Raw genomic sequence first — 17895 nt, forward strand, 5'->3', positions numbered from 1 at the left:
GCCGCGCGGGCTTTGACCCTGAGACCGCTCGCAGCCGTGAGAACCGAGTCCCGGTCCCAAATGAGTCCTCAAGTCCCTTCAAGTCCCTCACCCCAGCGCACGCAGCCGCTGCACTCGGTGTGGACTTATCAAACCTTCCCACCAGTGCATGTGGACTGGAGCCAACTATGCAGCCTATAAAGCCCCCCTGCTATAAGTAAGTCTCCCAAGTATGTTTTGGTAAGGATTTCATCTCCTCATTCACACTCGATTTGAAGATAAAGGCCAAGCAGCCCAATGTTGACAATTTAATCCTCAGCTCTCCATGAGATTTTCTTCAGCTTTCCCACTTTGTGCTTTTAGGTGTGAGGAGAGAAAAGCACAGGGGAAACAAACTCAGGTGTCCCTTCCCCCCCTGTTAATCACCCACGTGCCCTTGGGCAAGACCAAGACAACGTGCTCCAGCTGTGGCTTGATACCGGACATCTTCCAGGTGCAGATGTCAGTGCAGGGGTCAGCACTCCCTCTTTTTCATACACAAAAAAAAAGAAGCCATAAATCATCCAGTTGAGGCTCCAGCATCTCAAATGAGACACATCGGTGGACATTCCAGATGCACAAAGATGTATTTCTGGGTCCAAGAATGGAGGAAATAAACATGCAGTCTGGCTGCTGAAAGGAGATTTTCAGCATATGTGTCTGCTGGCATGCGGGGCTTGACTCGCTCCAGCAGAAATAAACACAATTTGCTGAGAGCTTTATCTGCAGGAGCTGTCATATGGAGGCGTGGTGCGTAGTTGGACATAAATTCTGTTTTTAATACTGACACGGCATTTTAATATGGATCCATACTAATGAGGGACTTACTGGAGAAATAGGAACAGGTGGTGGTTTACCCTGAAATAAAAACCACAGAAGAAGAAACGCACGCACTGTGCTGGAATCCAAGTTTTTAAAAAAAAGAAGAAAAACTTTACCTCAGATTTCCACACGACGTAAGCGTGAGAGCTGGACGGCTGCGCTTTCCTCTGGAGCCACCTCCGCGGGGAGAACAGCGTGCCGGTGCTCCCGGACGGCGTGGCCCCGGGGCCCCTCACCAGAAACGGTAAATCCCCGGCGGTATTCCTTTTGGCGCGCTTCACGATGTCATAGTCGAAGTGGAAGTTGGAGGACGGAGACACATCCAGAGGGATGGAGGGAGAGGAGAGGGACGGCGCGATGGACACCTTGAGCTTCGGGATTCTAGTGCGTAAAGTCGGTTTGCGCTCCGGGGACGCACCTGAGTCCGCTCCGGAGAACGGGGCCCCGCTTGTCCCGTCGGTTCCCGTGTCACAGTGTCTTATGATAGCCGGGTCCAGGCTCCGGGTTTGGCGTAGCCTCCGTTTAGTTATGGCTTTGGAGGCAGGAGAGGAGCAGGAGAAGACGCTGTTGAGGAGTCCTTGAGCGGCAGACATGTCTCCTTATCTCAATGCGCCCCCCACGCCCCCACCCCCTCCTCAAAAAAGACACGATCAGTGTTTCCCCATCAAAAAGGCAGAAGGGAAAGGTCCGAGCGCGAGCTGGCGGAGAGCTGGAATGCGCTGCATCCGGCTGCAGGCGCTGCGTAAAGTGGAGAAAGAGCGAGTCTTCTTTTCCTCTCACGTTGGTCATTCCCAAACTAGAGTGGAGTGAGAACACAGTTAAAGTGTGCGCGTGCGTGCGTGTGTGTGTGTGTGCGTGTGTGTGTGTGTGTGTGTGTGTGTGTGTGTGTGTGTGTGTGTGTGGGAGGGGGTTCAAACAACTCTCAGCTCTTGCATGCTGCATTTTTTGGGTGTCATAAACCGATTTCGTTGCCCAAATAGTTTATTATAAACGACTTTGATTTAATTTGGTCAACTCTCCAGTGGAGCTCGAGACCCCCGTGGCTCCTCTTTTACTTTGTTGATCGAATGTAAAATGCCCTCCAGATGATCCAGCGGTGGGCGTTCACTCATCTCATCCGCCAAAATTCCATTCAGAAGTTCGAAGTGGAACTCAGTTGAGTTTCCTGCTGCCTTTGGAATGGAAAAAAAGGAAAGTAAGATACGTTTCTATGATTAATAAGCTCATTTTCATAATTAGCAGAGCAGACAGACGCGATAATCAGAGGAGCAGAAGGTCGCGGACAGACAGACGTGATTTAGCCAGTGATGAAAATAGGCATATTAATCCTTGTCTCCCATTAATCCACCTCGCCGTCTGGGACTATAACAGTGAAGCTGCTGCGTGCTATTATTAGCCTCACAATAAGTGAGCCATATAGGATTCATATCAATGTCTTTCTTGCACCTGCGCACAGATGCTTTAAGGTGTGTGTGTGTGTGTGTGTGTGTGTGTGTGTGTGTGTGTGTGTGTGTGTGTGTGTGTGTGTGTGAGAGAGAGAGAGAGAGAGAGAGAGAGAGAGAGAGAGAGAGAGAGAGAGAGAGAGAGAGAAAGAGATAGCATGTGTGGCCCAGTGTGTGAAAGTATGGGCAAAATGAAAAGGGACAGCATGGAGCCCCTGAGATGGAAGGTGCCGCGCGGCTGATAAAGGAGCTTATGAAGCTGCTCCGCATGACGCGCGCGCACACAGCGCAGCGTGACGTGACACCGATAACAGCTGAGATAGATTTGACCCTTCTAAAAACAGTCCGCGGGGGAGTGGAGCCACAGGCTGAGTGAAAACAAAGAAGCGGGATATTGTAGAAGAAGAATAAATAATATAGTGCATCATTGAGAAGATGATGAATCAGCGGCCGAAATGAGCCTTGATTCATCTGCAGAGACGTGGTTTCCTGTGGATCATCGTCCGAGTCTGTTATACAGATATGAATGAGAAGGTCACGTGGTCGGATAAATCGAAAGGAAATCAAATTACTTGTGGCGATAGATTTGAAATATGAAACAATAAATCGGCGATGCATTGGTCTAATTTGATCTGTTAACTCCAGCGTTACTCCATATTATATGACATTAAAAAAAGATTTTATCATATTTCTGAACGCGATTAAACTCTGCGATTAGAGAAGTAATTGAATTTGTTTGCAAATGTGCATGATTGTGTTCAACCAGAACCAAATATTCATTTTCTAAACTGTGTTTGATACCCCGAGGTTGTTTAATGTATATAGTTTAATTTGAAAATCAGCAGAGTTGTAATTGAGGCCATTTGCAATAGTCCAATACATTGCCCGCAGGTTATAATCATTCTCCTGTCATTGACCCTAAACGGACGCAGGTGGCTTTAGTGAGAGTTTATACAGATAATGGTAAAATGTGTGATTATAATTGGGATGAACACAGGTGAATTACAGTAAAAATTTGTTTCACTTGCTTGTTTGGCAATACATGAGACCTGTAAAGGGTTGGGATCTTTGAGCGATATAGTTTATACACCTATATATTCATGATGTAAATCATACCCATGGTACACACAGACGTAGGCTACCCCATGGTCAAGGCATGTGTTGCTTTGTTGTGGAAACGTGATGCATGCTAAAAAAAGTACTACATATATTCAATCTAATTTACTAACTGGATGAAGGCCAATTAGTTTCATGTTTACTTTTCTTGTGCCTTTATACTGACATCTGCTGGCCATCCTTTAAAATTACACTACTAGTACGGTGTCCGTGAGAGAACAGTTAGACTTATTGAATTGCGTTTCCCATGCTGCATTCAGGGCTCTGTGGAATATCGGGGATAGGTCAATACAATGCTACACAGTGGATGGAAATAGATTCATTAATGTATTTATTTGGCTGAGTTTAGCCTAATGCACTCACACGTTGACTGTAATGAGAATACTATGTAAATGAACTCTTAAAATTGGTTTTTGTTAGTTTTAAATGAATATTACAACTAATGTTGACATTGTGATAATTCACATATTAAAATGGCATTCGTGACGTTTAGCTTCAAGCTTGGTTTTGCACTGCAAAAATACATGTTTTATATTCTATCAAGGCATTCACAACCATTTCCCGCGACCCAGTCCCGTCCCCACAGGCTCGATTGTGCAAATTACGAGGAGTCAGTGAATGCAGCACGTAGATGTTGCATTCATCCCGCAATAGCGCCATCCCTCCAAGTGTGTTTTGGTGAGAGACCCCTCGCAGGAAAGCGTCTGGCAACGAAAGGGTTAAGGAGTGTGTAGGGTCCAGATTGATGCCCCCTCTCCCACACGTCGCCATGAACAAATGAATCCGCGCGGAATCAAGTTCTCATTTCGCAAAGGAGAAAGAGTCCTGTGCTTTGAACCCGACCCCACCAAGGCGAAAGTGTTGTATGACGCTAAGGTAAATACTTTGTATTCGTAATGTAGCTTTTCAGTGTTTCGACTTTTGGCAAAAACGAATGCTTAATTTAGGAAGAAACGGGTCGGTTCGTGTGAAGACCACTTAGGCCTCAGTGAAATAACGTTAGCTGTCAGGTTCGTGCACAATGTGCCGCGGTACAACGTCAACAGTGTGTTGCGTTGGTTTCCGGGTTCGTTCATTACACGTTTCTTCTCGAAAGCGTGAGACTAAGCTCGTTAATAAAGACAACTATGATGTCCTGTTTCAGCCGAGAACTAACTAGGTTATTACCAAGGCATAGGTACATTTTATATGACATTAATAGTTAAGTGGTATTTCACCAAAGTAGTCACCAAAATAAACACAAAATAAACAAATGTACTGTGGCATTTACTGTCTCACTAATTTCATGTTCATTTCGTGGGAGCAACACGACAGTGTGTGTGTGTGTGTGTGTGTGTGTGTGTGTGTGTGTGTGTGTGTGTGTGTGTGTGTGTGTGTGTGTGTGTGTGTGTGTGTGTGTGTGTGTGTGTGTGTGTGTGTGGGTTGTTTGTGTGTGTGTGTGTGTGTGTGATGCAGACCGTAGTGTCGCAGCCGGTGTTACGGTTTAACAAGCGACCGTGTTAACTGGCGATTTGTATTGTTTAATACATATATATGAGAGGGTTTGACATTGTTTTGACACATTAAACAATCCGGTATTCACGAGGACAGCTAAGCTATGTGTTCTCGTCCCATTTTTGTCAACAGCTGATGTAATTACAACAACAGGCGCATTCGGCTAAAAGTCTCCAGCTAACACGGTCGCTTTTTAAACCGCCACACCGGCTAGCTAGCAAGCTAACGCTAACGGACGGTTTGTTTACATCGACGCTTTGTAGCCCGAACTGCATGTCCGTGATTTGCATTGGTGTGAGAAGCTCTGCGTGTTTTATTTAAGTATTTAAGCAATGTAAAATGATACGTAAACCATCAAGAGGATGAGAAATGCTTAGTTTTATCGTTAATTGTTACGTTAAATCTGTTAGCGTCGTTGTAGTGCTAAAGCTGGCCTGTTACACGCTAACGAGTGATAGCGTTACGTGTTGTGTGATTGTATTTGGACATTTGCTCTATTTAAGGCCAGCTTTTTGGGATATTTCTTAACAGTAAATACCTTCCAGTAGCGAGCTAAACTGCAAGTCAGTCACGTCGTATTTCACAAGGTTATTAAGGTTATTATAGCTAAAGAATAGCCATTTTTCCACCATTCAGAATATCATTTGGAACCAATGTTGTATTATGTAAGATCGTACTTTGTGAAGTACATCAGGTAGCATAACAAATGTGTAAAAACTAAAATACTACCTGGATCTGAAAGTATCAGTCTCATAGCATGGGTTAGTGAGTAAATCACATACACCTTGACGTTACCTGAGTTTGGACTGAAGGCACAAGACCGGTCTTATTGTGTGGTCTTGTTGTGTGTCTTATTGTGTGTCCGTTTGCATCGCAGGTCCTTGATGTCTTGATTGCTACAGATGAACATGGAAGAAGAATCCCAAAGTTCCTGATTCACTTCAACGGTTGGAACCGAAGGTAAGACGAGCCGCTGTCGCCTCCCCCACTTAAAGATGTCATACTCATTGTAGTGTTTATCATTGCAAAAATCTCATGTTCATCAACTTGTGTAATGAAATAGATATGAAACACTGCTGTCAACCCATGCAGGTCTGTGTGATTTTATTTTCTAAATGTGTGTGTGTTTGGGTAGCTGGGATCGTTGGGCTGCAGAGGATCATGTCCTAAGGGACTCTGAGGAAAACCGTACATTGCAACATAAACTGGCACGCAAAGCTCTAGGTCGCATGTAAGTTCATCTTATGTTCATTCATTCAGCCACGCAGGTCAACGCCATCAAAATGTTTTGACCGCCGAGTGTATTTTCTTGCATGTGTATCACCTAAGTCTCTGAGTAGCGTCACAGAATGGCTTTTTGCTACTTTTAAACATACTGTACATGACGCCTGTAAATCCAGCCACAAGTCCGGCGCACTGCATGTCGACGTCTGTTCCGTGTCCACGTGCTTTAGGATTCAACCTTTCTGCTAGTTTGCTCTGTCTTTAGACGAGACTGACGCGGAGGCTGTGTGTTTTTTTTTGTTTGTTTTTTTTGTTCTTTTCTTTCCTGGCGGTAGGAAGAGAAAAGGATGGGCCAAGAGGCGGCGTCGTCAGTCTGGTACTAAATCGTCTCTGAAGCCTCTCCCCAAGGAGGACGACAGCGATGACGCATGTGAGGAAGCCTCCTCCGCCGTTGGTGTTTTTTTGCTCCCAGCCTCCCACAAGCAATCAAATTAATCCCTCCGAATTCTTCGCTCTGTAGGTTTGATTTCGTCTTCAGGGAGCAGTGACGGTGACGACTCTGACCCTGATTCGTCGAACAGCGGGGAAAGCACCTTCTCTGAAGATATTAACAAAATGGTGAAGTGGATCAGCTCAGTTTCCATCAAAGACATATATAGACCAACATTTGCATGTTCGGCCGTAACATGATGCTGTTATCTGTTTATTTCCTTTGTTCCCCTCGTAATGTTGGAGCATATTCCTCTTGGTTTCTACAGACCATTAACTGAAGGGTCATATCTCGTGTGTTTCAGAGGGTTGAGCCCGACATTAATGTCAAAAGGGAATGTGAGGAGAAGATCGTCCACGTTGACATCAGCATCCCCGATCCCCTGAAGAAGAAACTGGAGGATGACTGCTTTTACATCAACAAGAGGAAGAAGGTACATGCAGCCAATGCCAAACAGGTGTTCCACGCTTTGTTAAGATCGGCATACTGGTACTTCCGGTAGGCGCAGGGAGATGGGAGACGCCTGCTCACAGGCGTTTCCATAATCGCCCATGTCTTTCTTCCACCTAGCTGGTCATGGTTCCCTGTCAGACGAATGTCGTGCACATCCTCGAGTCCTACGTCAAGCACTTTGCCATCAACAAAGCCTTCATGGCCAACGAGAGGTACCGGCGTCAGCAGAACACCACGCAGAGCACCAGCCCACAGCCAGTCCCTCCAGAAAAGAGGTGAGCCTGCGCACGGCAGTTGTCTACCAAAATGTGGTAGGATTGATTTCTACGTCTGGCCAAGGCAGCGTACACCCTTATGCACATCAACTAATCCTTTAGTTTCCTTTTTTGTTTTTTTTAGTGAGGAGCTGTGTAAGGAGATGGTCGACGGCCTGAGGATCACGTTTGACTTCACTTTACCCATGATCCTCCTCTACCCCTGCGAACAAGCCCAGTTCAAGAAGGTCAGCTCCTCCAGGCTTTTCCTGGCCGTCAACGAAAGCTCCCCCTGCTCCAGCAAGTAAGTGTGAGCGCCGACAAATCAAGTTTTTGTTTTTCTGTCCCAGAAAACCCACTGCCTGCATTTGACTGTTGAGCCCTTTTCTCTCCCGTGTGTCTCTGAAGCGCCCAACGGGAGCGCAGCCCCAGCCCGTTGGGGCACAACCCCCCCACCCCGCAGTCCACGGACAGCCAGCCGGCACTGAGCGACATCTCCGCCACCACGCCCACCGCCATAGCCCCCACCCCGAAGCGCCGGCGCCACCCTGACATGGACTGCATCTCATTCCAGTCCCAGTCACTCAGGCGCTCCACCAGGAACACATCTGGAGGCGACCGGCCCGCTGAAGGAAGCAGTGGAGGTAATTGCTTTTTTTATTTATTTAGAAACTACAGTTTTTGTCTGCTTTATTTGTAATATGTGTGATTTAAAAAAATAAATAAAATAAATAATTGTACAGCATGTTGTAACAATGTATACACGTGTGAGCTATTTGTGCACGTATTGATACAATGTGTGTAATGATTAAGGTGGAGGCAGTGCGACGGCATCCCCGCTACTCAAGCGCCGTTTGGTCGACACCTCATCCCAGCCCAAGTTCTTCCTCAACCTCGACAGAAGTAAGAAATACGACTTCAAATAATACTTTTTCTATTTTTTTGCCTTCACTGAAAATTAGACACCTTATTCTTAGTATTGGAGTATGCACACAGTCAGAATGATGTCCATACAATGCATTGCATAAAACATTCAATGTAATATTGTCATTTGTAGTAACCCGTTTTGCCCAGTAGATGGTGGTGTCCTACTTCTCTCCTCTCACATTCATCTCCTTCCAAGTGCCCAAAGAACTATACTTTGTGCTCTCAAAGCTTTTCGTTGCTCCCATACATCTGTCCGCTATATTTCATCAGCGTTAAAACATGTCTGTGAGGTTCTCTGTTCTTTCCCCATTTTACCCAGAAACCCCAGTGCACAGTGGCTCATCTTCCCCGTTGCCCTTGACGCCAAGCAAAGAGCGAAGTGGGCCTTTCTACGGCCTTGAGAGCCGGAGAAACAATGAGCTTAATGAGGTGATGAAATTGTGTGTGTGGTGAACCTACTATATATTATCTAGATGGGAAACAATTGCATGCTCAAGGGCACTTGGATAGTTACATAAATGGCCTCGTTCATTGCAGGGAGAGAAGGTGACGCAACTGTTTGATAATGAATTCAGTCTGGCCTGTTTTATTGCCAAAATCTAATATGTTGCAACCTCAAAGTTTCTGTTCAATGTGCTTTTTCCTTTCCTCTCTCAACCAGGTCCTAAGTTGGAAGCTGACTCCTGATAACTACCCTCTGCATGACCAGCCTCCTCCACCCTCCTACCTGTACGGAGCACAGCACCTCTTGCGGCTTTTCGGTTGGTGTCTCGTACCACGTAGCTCACACTGGTTCACAAATTTTCCTTTTTGATTGCATTCTTGTCCATTTTTGTGTGCAACTTCTTCATATTCCCGTGGTCACCGTCTTGCTTTTTCTTCTTTTTCTTCCAGTGAAGCTTCCTGAGATCCTAGGAAAAATGCAGATCCCAGAGAGGAACCTCCGAGCGCTGGTCAAGCATTTGGAACTCTTTCTCAGGTTAGTGATTCTTGTGTTAAATTAAATATATCCGTTTACGTAAAAGAGGTCTCATCGGTAAGTGCTTTAGTAAGCAAGAAAGGGACAGCGATGGTTTAATTAAAATGGGTTCAAGAGCTTAAAGCACAGGTTCCAAGCTTCTTTACGCTGTGCAGATGGGGAAGTACCAATCTTTGGGTCACTCGTTCATAACGGTCCCTTCACTGAAACATTCATGGGATAATATTGACATCTCACCCTCCTCTTGGAAAAATGGATCGTGCCATCAGGTGGACAGAAACGGTGTTAAATCATGCAGCATTTCCATGAAGGATGAATCAGTGAAAGACGGGGGTGGGGGGGGGGGGGGCTGCATTCAATTACCGTGACATAAAATAGGAAGCACTTTGACTTAAAATGCTCCTTGGTAATAACCCGCACGGTCCATTAACCACGGTTTGACCGAGCTAAGCGTTAAAGCTCAACGGTGACTGCCAGCGTTGAGCTGCAAGAAGTTCTCATTCCACAAAGAACCTGGAAGCGATCAATCTTGACAAACGGTTAATTCCTCACTCACAGTCGCATAATGTAGTGTTCGGTTTGCCTGCTTCACAAAAGCGTAGTAAAAGCAAGATGTTAAAAGATGGCGGACAAACGAAGAAATTATTAATGTACCGAAATGACACCGAAAAAAAAAAAACAAAGCCAGGAAGAGTAACTAAACGAGAACATGCGGGGAGGGAGCGATGGAGTGAGAAAGAGCATGTGTTGGAGGGAGGGAGATGAGTGGGCGTTACACAAGCGCGGGAGTCTAATCTTTAAATCCTCCCGAGCGATCTTCAGTTCAGCCGGTCCCAAACCTGGGGGATTTAGGTCCTCTCATTCTCTAATCAAGCGCCCGCGGTACCGCCTTCGGCCACCAAGCCGTGCTGTGGAGCAACGTCTGAACTGGCCCGCCGGAGTGGGCACCAAACCGGAGCCGCGGAAGCCAAAATTACCTCTATTCCACTGCTCAACCGGACCATGTATATATATATAAATAAATAAATAAACGGTCACTCGGTGCCACGACCACCACGGGGTGGTCCTCTGAAAATAGCTCCAGCTGGCATTCGTGTCGGTTTGTGGGAAGAGAGCGGTGTGCAGTGTGTGATTACGCCGTTTGACTGCATTGTGTGATTTTCACGGATTTAGTTCTTTCCCCTCGCGGCGGGACAGCAGGGCTGTGAAGCGGCATTGTCAACACGGGACCGCAACACTCCACACTAAGTACAACGCCAATACCTCGTTCTTTTCAGCAGCATTAGCGGTTCCTCTTGGCGAAAGCCTATTTTGCAGTGTCATCAGTAGTTGGAGGAGAAAGTCTTTTAATCCACTCCAGTGGCACTGGACTGCAAATCACTGGTGCATCTCCTCGCGCCTGAATATTATTTCCGCAAAATGGCACAGACAATAACTTGCACGAGGAGCGAAGTGCTTAAAAGTAAATTACTTTTTTGCAGTTTCAATCTCCTCTCCAGCTCTGTGACGAACCATAAGTCGCAAAGACGGGATTGATAGTGTTCAATTCAGGAAACGCTTCTCTCTTTCTCGGTAACCGATTAATATGTTCACCGACACGGAGGCTCTCTGCCGGACACGGGACACGGAACTAAAACACGGATTGCCTTTTGTGTGCCGTTTGCTCTGAAAATCGGCCTCGTGGCAGATTGTGCAGAGCGGGCAAAAACTGATTGATGTTCGGCAGAGACTGAAGTGCAGTGCATTCTGGGATTTGGCCACAGTTGATCTCTCACTCTCCCTTTCTCCGCAAGAATGATTATGATTAAGTGTGTGTGTGTGTGTGTGTTCCCACACGTTATGCTGATTTACAATGTGTACGCCGAAAGCGGCTTGCCTTGTGTTATTACTGATCTAACAGCAATAAAGATTAGCACACGACTGAGTTTCTGGCACCAAAGAACCCCCAAAAATAAAATGGAACAAAATCCGATCAATAAATATGCATTGAAACCCGTCCGATGCTTCTCAATGAATGTCATTGAGTCCTTTTTTTTTTCTTTTGAAGAAGAAGAATAGGTTTGAATAAACTTTTAATTAATTGAAACCAAGTCTCGCTCACCTTTTTTTTGATTCACCCATTAGGTCGTCTTGTTTGTTATTCGTCGTCAAAGCGTTCTTAAGTTCTCCTCTGATGAGGATAATTTGTTTGCATTGAGATTAGGAAGGCCGGTGGAGCTAAAATGAGATGGCAAGATTTAGAGGATTTGGCCGAGTAGCGGATACTAAGAAGATTCCGGATTAGTTTTCCCCGCTACTGATTAGATGGGAGGAGGAGGAGGGGGGGGATCTTTTACTCTTCCCTCGCTGGCTGCTGGTCGGTCATCCTTGTGTTCTCCGTCTTTCCGTCGGAGCGATTGGTTCTCTGGGGGTGATGGTATAGGATGGATGAGGGGGCTTTGTCTCTGACATGTATACACCCAGGCAGAGGGCACGGGGTCTGGGATTTATGTGGAATGAGCAGGGATATCTAGGAAAAACACAGTCGTGACAGTTGAGACCCTTTCCTTGTTCTATTTTTTTTCTTTTGCTTCATGTAAGCAAATCGTGTCCGATGACAACCAAAACCACCTCATCCGGTTTCCCTCTTCTTCGACTTCCCTTTTCCCCGTCCTCTCTCTCTCTCTCTCTCTCTCTTGCAGGTTTCTGGCAGAGTTCCACGAGGACTTTTTCCCCGAGTCGTCGTACGTGTCGGCGTCCGAGGCCCACTACAGCATGAAGCAGCCGAGGCCGATTTATTGAAGGAGACGCCGGCCGTTGTGTTTTCTCTCTCTCTCTCTCTCTCTCTTTGCTCGCCTCTCCCCTGACCTTACCCTTCAGCCTGTCTAGACCGACCCGTCTGGGCCCGTGTGCAGAGGAATAAACAACAGTCTGGGTTGTGTTCTCCCGGACCAACCTTCCTTCTCCTCTGGCCTAACATGAAGCCTTGTGGGACAAGTTGCCTCTGCCATGTCACCACCCCTCGCTTCAAGAAGCTTCTGCTGCGTCCTCGTCCCCTCGTTCCTCATCCTCGTCTGCCAATTTGTTACCCGGCCTACATGTTTTTTTTTTAAGAGCTTTTAGAGGCTGGCTTTACCGCTCGTCCTTGGCCACAGTGTTTTGGAACATTGAGGACCGTTCACAGAAGGAAACCTTCCTGTTCTGCCCGCTTGATAAACTTAAGTTTGTTGGATGGTTGCTGGTTTTGGTAGCTTGGCTCCTCTTTTTGTAGCTTAATCCTCTTTTTGTAGTGTCTTTTTTTTTTTCTTCCTGTGTGGCGTCGCCAGTGCTCCCCTTCCGGACTTGCGCCTTCTGTCCCAGAGGCGCTCTGCTGCTTTTTGCGGCGCAATTCTAAAATACTGACGCTTTAAAAAAAGATCAGGAATGTTGTTTTTCCTGTGGACGTCTCTCTGTAGCATTACACCTCCCAGTGTCCCCTGAGAGATTCTCCTCGTTCTTGGTTTGTTTTGCTTCTCATGTTGTCCTGTGCATGCCTGATAAATGTCCCTTTTTGTTTTTTTTGTGCCTGTTCCTCTGACGGTCCCAGCAAACAGGATGGTGAAAAAGACGTTGCTTCTCGTGCATATAGCAATGTCATTTAATAAAGGGGATCTTTATCAACATGGTAATCTTATTGTAAGACCTGACGCTATTAGCATTTGCAAAAAATACACCAGAAAGATTAAACAAGCACTTGAACGGGTCCAAGCAACGTAACGGCCGATGCCATTTTCAATTTTAATTTAAATTTTTTTTGTAATAACCATTTAAACAAATGCTAGGAATCACTTGTGAATGCAACAGAAGCCACTGTCATGACATGTAAATACCCGTTGATCCGTATGTTATTTATTTTTCTTTGCACACAACTGGATCAGCCCTGTTCACGTCTGTTGGATTGGTTACACAATGTGTGACGTGAAACACACATTTACAATGTGCGACACGATGGTTGTATGTTTCCTGTGGAATGTGTCGACTTTTCTATTTTGTTTACTCAGTGATGTCTGTTTGAATAAAAACGTCCATCTTCTTCACACACCTGTATACATAAATGTGCGTGCGTGCGTGTGTGTGTGTGTGCGTGTGTGTGTGTGTGTGTGCGCCTAAACTACGGTTGTTGTCGGAATCTGTTTATTTGCCAGGAATGTTTACACAAACGAGGAATTCTTCTAGGCGGAAGGTGCATACGTTAGACAAGACAATCAACGACGACAACAGTGCAATGGGTATTAAATCAAGTATAAGAAAGTGAATGTAAGTGTATGTTAAGTGGCATGAGTGTTTAAATATGAAGTGTGCATGGGAGTGACCGGTAAGAAGAAATAAAAGAAAGAAGAAATAGTCCGAGAAATTGTCCTTGGCAGTGGCCGCAGCGTGCCAGACGGAGATGGAGGAGCAGAGGATGGACTCAACGATGGCAGTGTAGAATTGCACCATCATTTTCTTTGGTGTGCTCATGTCTGCATCTTATACTGCTTTTGTGCTTTACAAAGCACTCTATTAAAAGTTTATTGTAGAAGGAGTTTTATCAGCTACCTTGACCTTTCATGTCCTGTCCCCCCCCCCACCCTCGCATTGTAGCTAATTAAAACTCAAAAACCCATGAAAATGTTTTTTATGCCGCTGCATGACATTTTCAGTCCGTCGACCTCGTTAGCACTCCGTTTTGGCTTTGATCCACTTGAGGCCAAACCGTATTGAAACTAATTCTCTTTTAGATGAACTATGCAATACTTTTGACACTATTTTAAATCAAATCTCATTTATTTCTTTTAAAGAAAAAGGTGACGTGGAAAGACGGATCTGTCTCAGTTCCCCCCGGTGAGCGTAAGTGATAAAGTTGGAATTTCGACCTGATCAATACTCGTGTCTGCCGAAGACGGATGGGAGTCTTCTCAGGCTCGTTGTCCTCAGAAGAGGAGGACGCGTCTTTGGCAGAGATAAAAGTTTGGATGCTTTTTATCGGAGCTGCTTGTCTCTTTGTGCTCTTCCCTGGAGACAAATTAACAAACTGCATTGCCAGTGAGTGTGAGCTTCAGGGAGGTGTGCTATGACATCAATAATATCTAGTAGATATGAAGTGCTTTCTATCGACCAGTGGAACTGTTGTATTCTCCACTTGGAGAATCTATTTTGACATCCATCAGAAAAAAAAATCATTTCTTTGGAGTGCATTAGTTTACCGTAGCACGGAGACTTGGAAATAGAGCTAGCCTGAAGCTAAAAAATAAACCTAGCACCACCTTTTTTATGGCTCGATATAAATAAGTTATTGTTAATGAACTAGTTCCAGCACATGGCTCTCTGTAAAGCCGCTCATTTTTTATTTTTTTCGTTTCCATTTGTGTACACATTAAACAAATGGGGTCTAGCTTGTTCATGAATTAGCTTTAGCGGCGCTGCCATGCAGGTTTTGAGCTCTTCCTCCCTGCTAACAGTCTTTATGCTAAGCTAGGCTAACTCTAAATCCCCCCCCGCAAAAAAAAATTGAACGTCACTTCCTAAAATCTTTGCCTCCATTTATGTGTCAAACAAAAAATCAACGTAGATTTATTTAACGTAAAGTTACTTAACAATCGGCCAAAACAAGTCTTTTACTAACCGTACCATATGGTTTTGTCGCTCGAACAAACCATATTGACGTCAAGTCCGACTTTCTTTAAAAAAAAATCGGAAATTTGTCTGATTTGTTGCCCAAGCTTCTGGTGCAGTGGACCCATAGGTGCCCGCCTGGATCTGTACCACTATACGTCGTTATCGTCGTTAACAACGCTCTTAGTCTATTCCCAGAGTGTACCTTCAGGAGGCCGGTTAGCCCGGCTTCCCCATTTCAGGTTCCTAATAGGCTTTAGTGGTGAGCCATAATTGTATTTGGACTGGGTCAGACTTCTTGTAATAAACTGCTCATCGCTGCAACCCAAGACGGCACTCTCCTTCCTGCCGCTATATCATGTTTGCCACAGAAGCCGCCGGTACAATCCGCTCCACGTCTCTCCGATCGATTTCCCCGGCCGCGATCCGCTTACCGCATGATTCGATTGCTGCGGTGGGAAAATGGGACGTAATGAGATGCGAGCTATCACCATGTAAGTGCTGCTGCCCGCACCTTTCACCCGAATCCTCTTCTTTCGTTTGCGCTCTCCTCCCCTCCATCCGCCGTGGCCGTGTCCTATCTTTCCATCGGTTTCTCCGTGTCTGGCTTCCTCTTTCGGGTCCCTCGAGTGGTTTTCTTTTCCCGCCCTCGCATCTACATCGTCGTCTCCTCCGATTGGTCTTTTTGTCTCTCCGTCGCTCTCTTCAGAACTCTTTTGAAGCAGAAGAGACGAGAGTGAAAAGCCTTCTGCGAGTAAGAGTGCGCAGACATATTAGCTTTCCGTTCCATTATCAAACTTTTGAAGTGTTTTCTGCTTCCCATTCCGAGCGTCAAGTCAAGACATCGTTTGATCTCCTTCATCCAAGTCTCCGTCAGCTTTTCATCCCTGCACCATGGACCTAGGAGGTAGATTCCGAGAGGAGAATGTGGACACCAGCTCCTTCGCCTCCTCTGACTCTGCTTGGACATCGTTTGACATGAGCACTGACCTCACGTCGCTCGGCTCTGACCAAGCCTCGACTCCCCCGGCGGCTCCCAGCGGCTGGAAACCGCTCGAGGACCAGCACCCGAAGAAGTCCTCTCCAGCCAGGGTCTCTTCCGAAGCGCGAAACAGGCGGGTGCTGTGGAGGGAGACGTCCTTTCTCGGAAGTGATGAGTAAGCCCATTATTGTAATAAGTCGTGCATCCAATCAGGGACAAGGTGAAGATATGCCTTGTCTCTACATGTTGGATTACAGAAAGATGGCTGCATGTCTAAAAGTGTCCTCGTAAACAAGACTCATCATCCTTAGTCTTTTCAGTGGGTTGACTGCTCTTAAATATCACTTCTGGGTCATGTAATACACTGCCATAGACTGCAAAGTAATGAGTCGAGTCCCTTCATACAAACACGAGGTGCGATCAATATGTTTTCCTTAAACCCGCCAATATCAATATGCATAGTTTTTGAGGTTGCGACGGCACTCTCATCAAAGGCATTAATGACTCGAGTGACGGTGGCGTGCTTTGTTCTTCTCCTCCCTCAATCTGGTTGAGAATTTAGCAACCAGACAAATAACAATAACCTCTCTAGAAAACGGCGGAAGAGAAAAGGCGGATTAAAGATCTCTGCCAATAGCACATGAATGCAAGTGCTCTCACTGAGACTTAGCTTTCAGGCCCACAGTGGCGATGATTATCTGTGTCATCTGGTTTTAATCACCAGTGGTTCTGTAATGGGAGTCCGAGTCCCAGTAGCAAGACTGTGAGGAGCGGATAAAACAAGCCCTTGCATTAGTTTTGGATGGAGACCATAAATCACCTCTCCTCGAACCCTTCGGGGAATCTCGCTCTCTGGCAAGAGGGAGAACTCTGAGTGTTGTTCATCAAGCCTTTTCTTTTCCCCCTTTCTTTCTTTCTTCCTTTCTTTCTCTCTTTCACCCACCAGGCCTGAGAAAAAAGTCTGATCACGCTCACTGGCTGACATTCTCTCCGTGTCTTTAAATCACCCCTAACCCCTGTGGAGTGTTCACTATCTTTACACAGACTGATTAAACTCTGGTTGAGGAATATTTCCCAGGATTACAAATACATTTGGCTCTTTTTATCCATCTCCGTCAGTAGCTGGGTTTCCAACTTTACAATGGAATTTCTCAATAGAAATGGCAGATGTGGAGAAAGACATATTGGAATGCAAATCTTGCTAAAACCATTTTTTTTTGCAGAACATTGTTCCGTTGCATAAGGTCTATAAAGCTAACAAAGATCACTTAGAGTAAGTTATAGTCACATTTAAAATGCATAAAATCAGATTATATATGATTATAATGCAGAGTTTTGCAACACTTACTACCATTCTAGTATGTAAGTATCTTTATAATGCACTACAGGGGTCATAGAAAGTGTTACTGAAAAGGTAGTGCAACGTATATAAACTTATGTATACACGGTATTTACATTTTTGTGTTTTGTCTTTGTACCAATCTATTATTTTGCCAAGCTATCTTTTTGGGGACCTGCCACTCGAGTCTTTCTCGTATTTGCGCTCTCCTCTCCCCTGTGCTGATCTCCGACTCGGCGGTTAATGTTCTCCTGCCGCATTTAAAAGTCTAAAGAGGTTACGGCGGTCAGCGCGCTAAAACCCTATTGGCCGGCGCATTTGGGGAAGCTTAGCGATGATTGGACCATCTGGAACGAGACGGGCCGCCTCACGTGAGAATGATGATGAAGATGATATAATATAAGAGCTTGCGTTACTGTTCCATTGACTCGCTGCGTTTGCCCCTGTGGTTTTTCTGAACTAAACAAGCGAGGGAGGGTGAGATGAGAAAAAAAAAAGGCAGCTCTGAGAATCATACCACAGAGGGAGCTATACAGAAAGGGGAATCAAACTGGATTGAAGGACTTTCTACTTGAGCCCATCATCACTCTGTCGGCCTCAGATCCACACCTTTCATCTAGTCTCTTTCTTCTTATTTCGGTTTTTCTACCCCCACTTTCTGTTATTTCAACTGCAATTTTTTATTTTTTTTTCATTCATTACCACACCGACCCAAACTTAAAGTAATTTTGCAGCAATTGTG

The 17895-nt window shown here is 45.5% G+C and overlaps 2 protein-coding genes across 2 annotated transcripts in view; one reads left to right on the top strand and one right to left on the bottom strand.

Annotated features, from left to right (window-relative positions):
• LOC306752774 (rho GTPase-activating protein 6-like) overlaps nt 1-1433 on the bottom strand; it is a gene marked incomplete at both ends in the record, with an annotated part of 50736 nt that extends 49303 nt beyond the window's left edge. Inside the window, one exon of the mRNA XM_079236579.1 lies at nt 957-1433. Coding sequence (XP_079092705.1) covers nt 957-1433 — 477 coding nt within the window. The remainder of the gene's footprint in view (nt 1-956) is intronic.
• Nucleotides 1434-4175: 2742 nt separating this feature from the next.
• Nucleotides 4176-12146, top strand: LOC306752728 (MSL complex subunit 3-like; the record flags this gene model as incomplete). Its single annotated transcript, XM_079236522.1, has 14 exons — nt 4176-4274; nt 5770-5852; nt 6028-6123; nt 6452-6546; nt 6637-6734; nt 6911-7039; nt 7177-7334; nt 7459-7617; nt 7722-7957; nt 8127-8216; nt 8560-8669; nt 8902-9001; nt 9135-9219; nt 11901-12146. The coding sequence occupies 14 exons, from the start codon at nt 4176-4178 to the stop codon at nt 11998-12000; spliced, it is 1638 nt and encodes a 545-aa protein (XP_079092648.1). The 3' UTR covers nt 12001-12146.
• Nucleotides 12147-17895: the final 5749 nt, after the last annotated feature.

This window comes from Taurulus bubalis, assembly GCF_910589615.1.
Source record: "Taurulus bubalis genome assembly, chromosome: 21".
NCBI lineage: Eukaryota > Metazoa > Chordata > Actinopteri > Perciformes > Cottidae > Taurulus > Taurulus bubalis.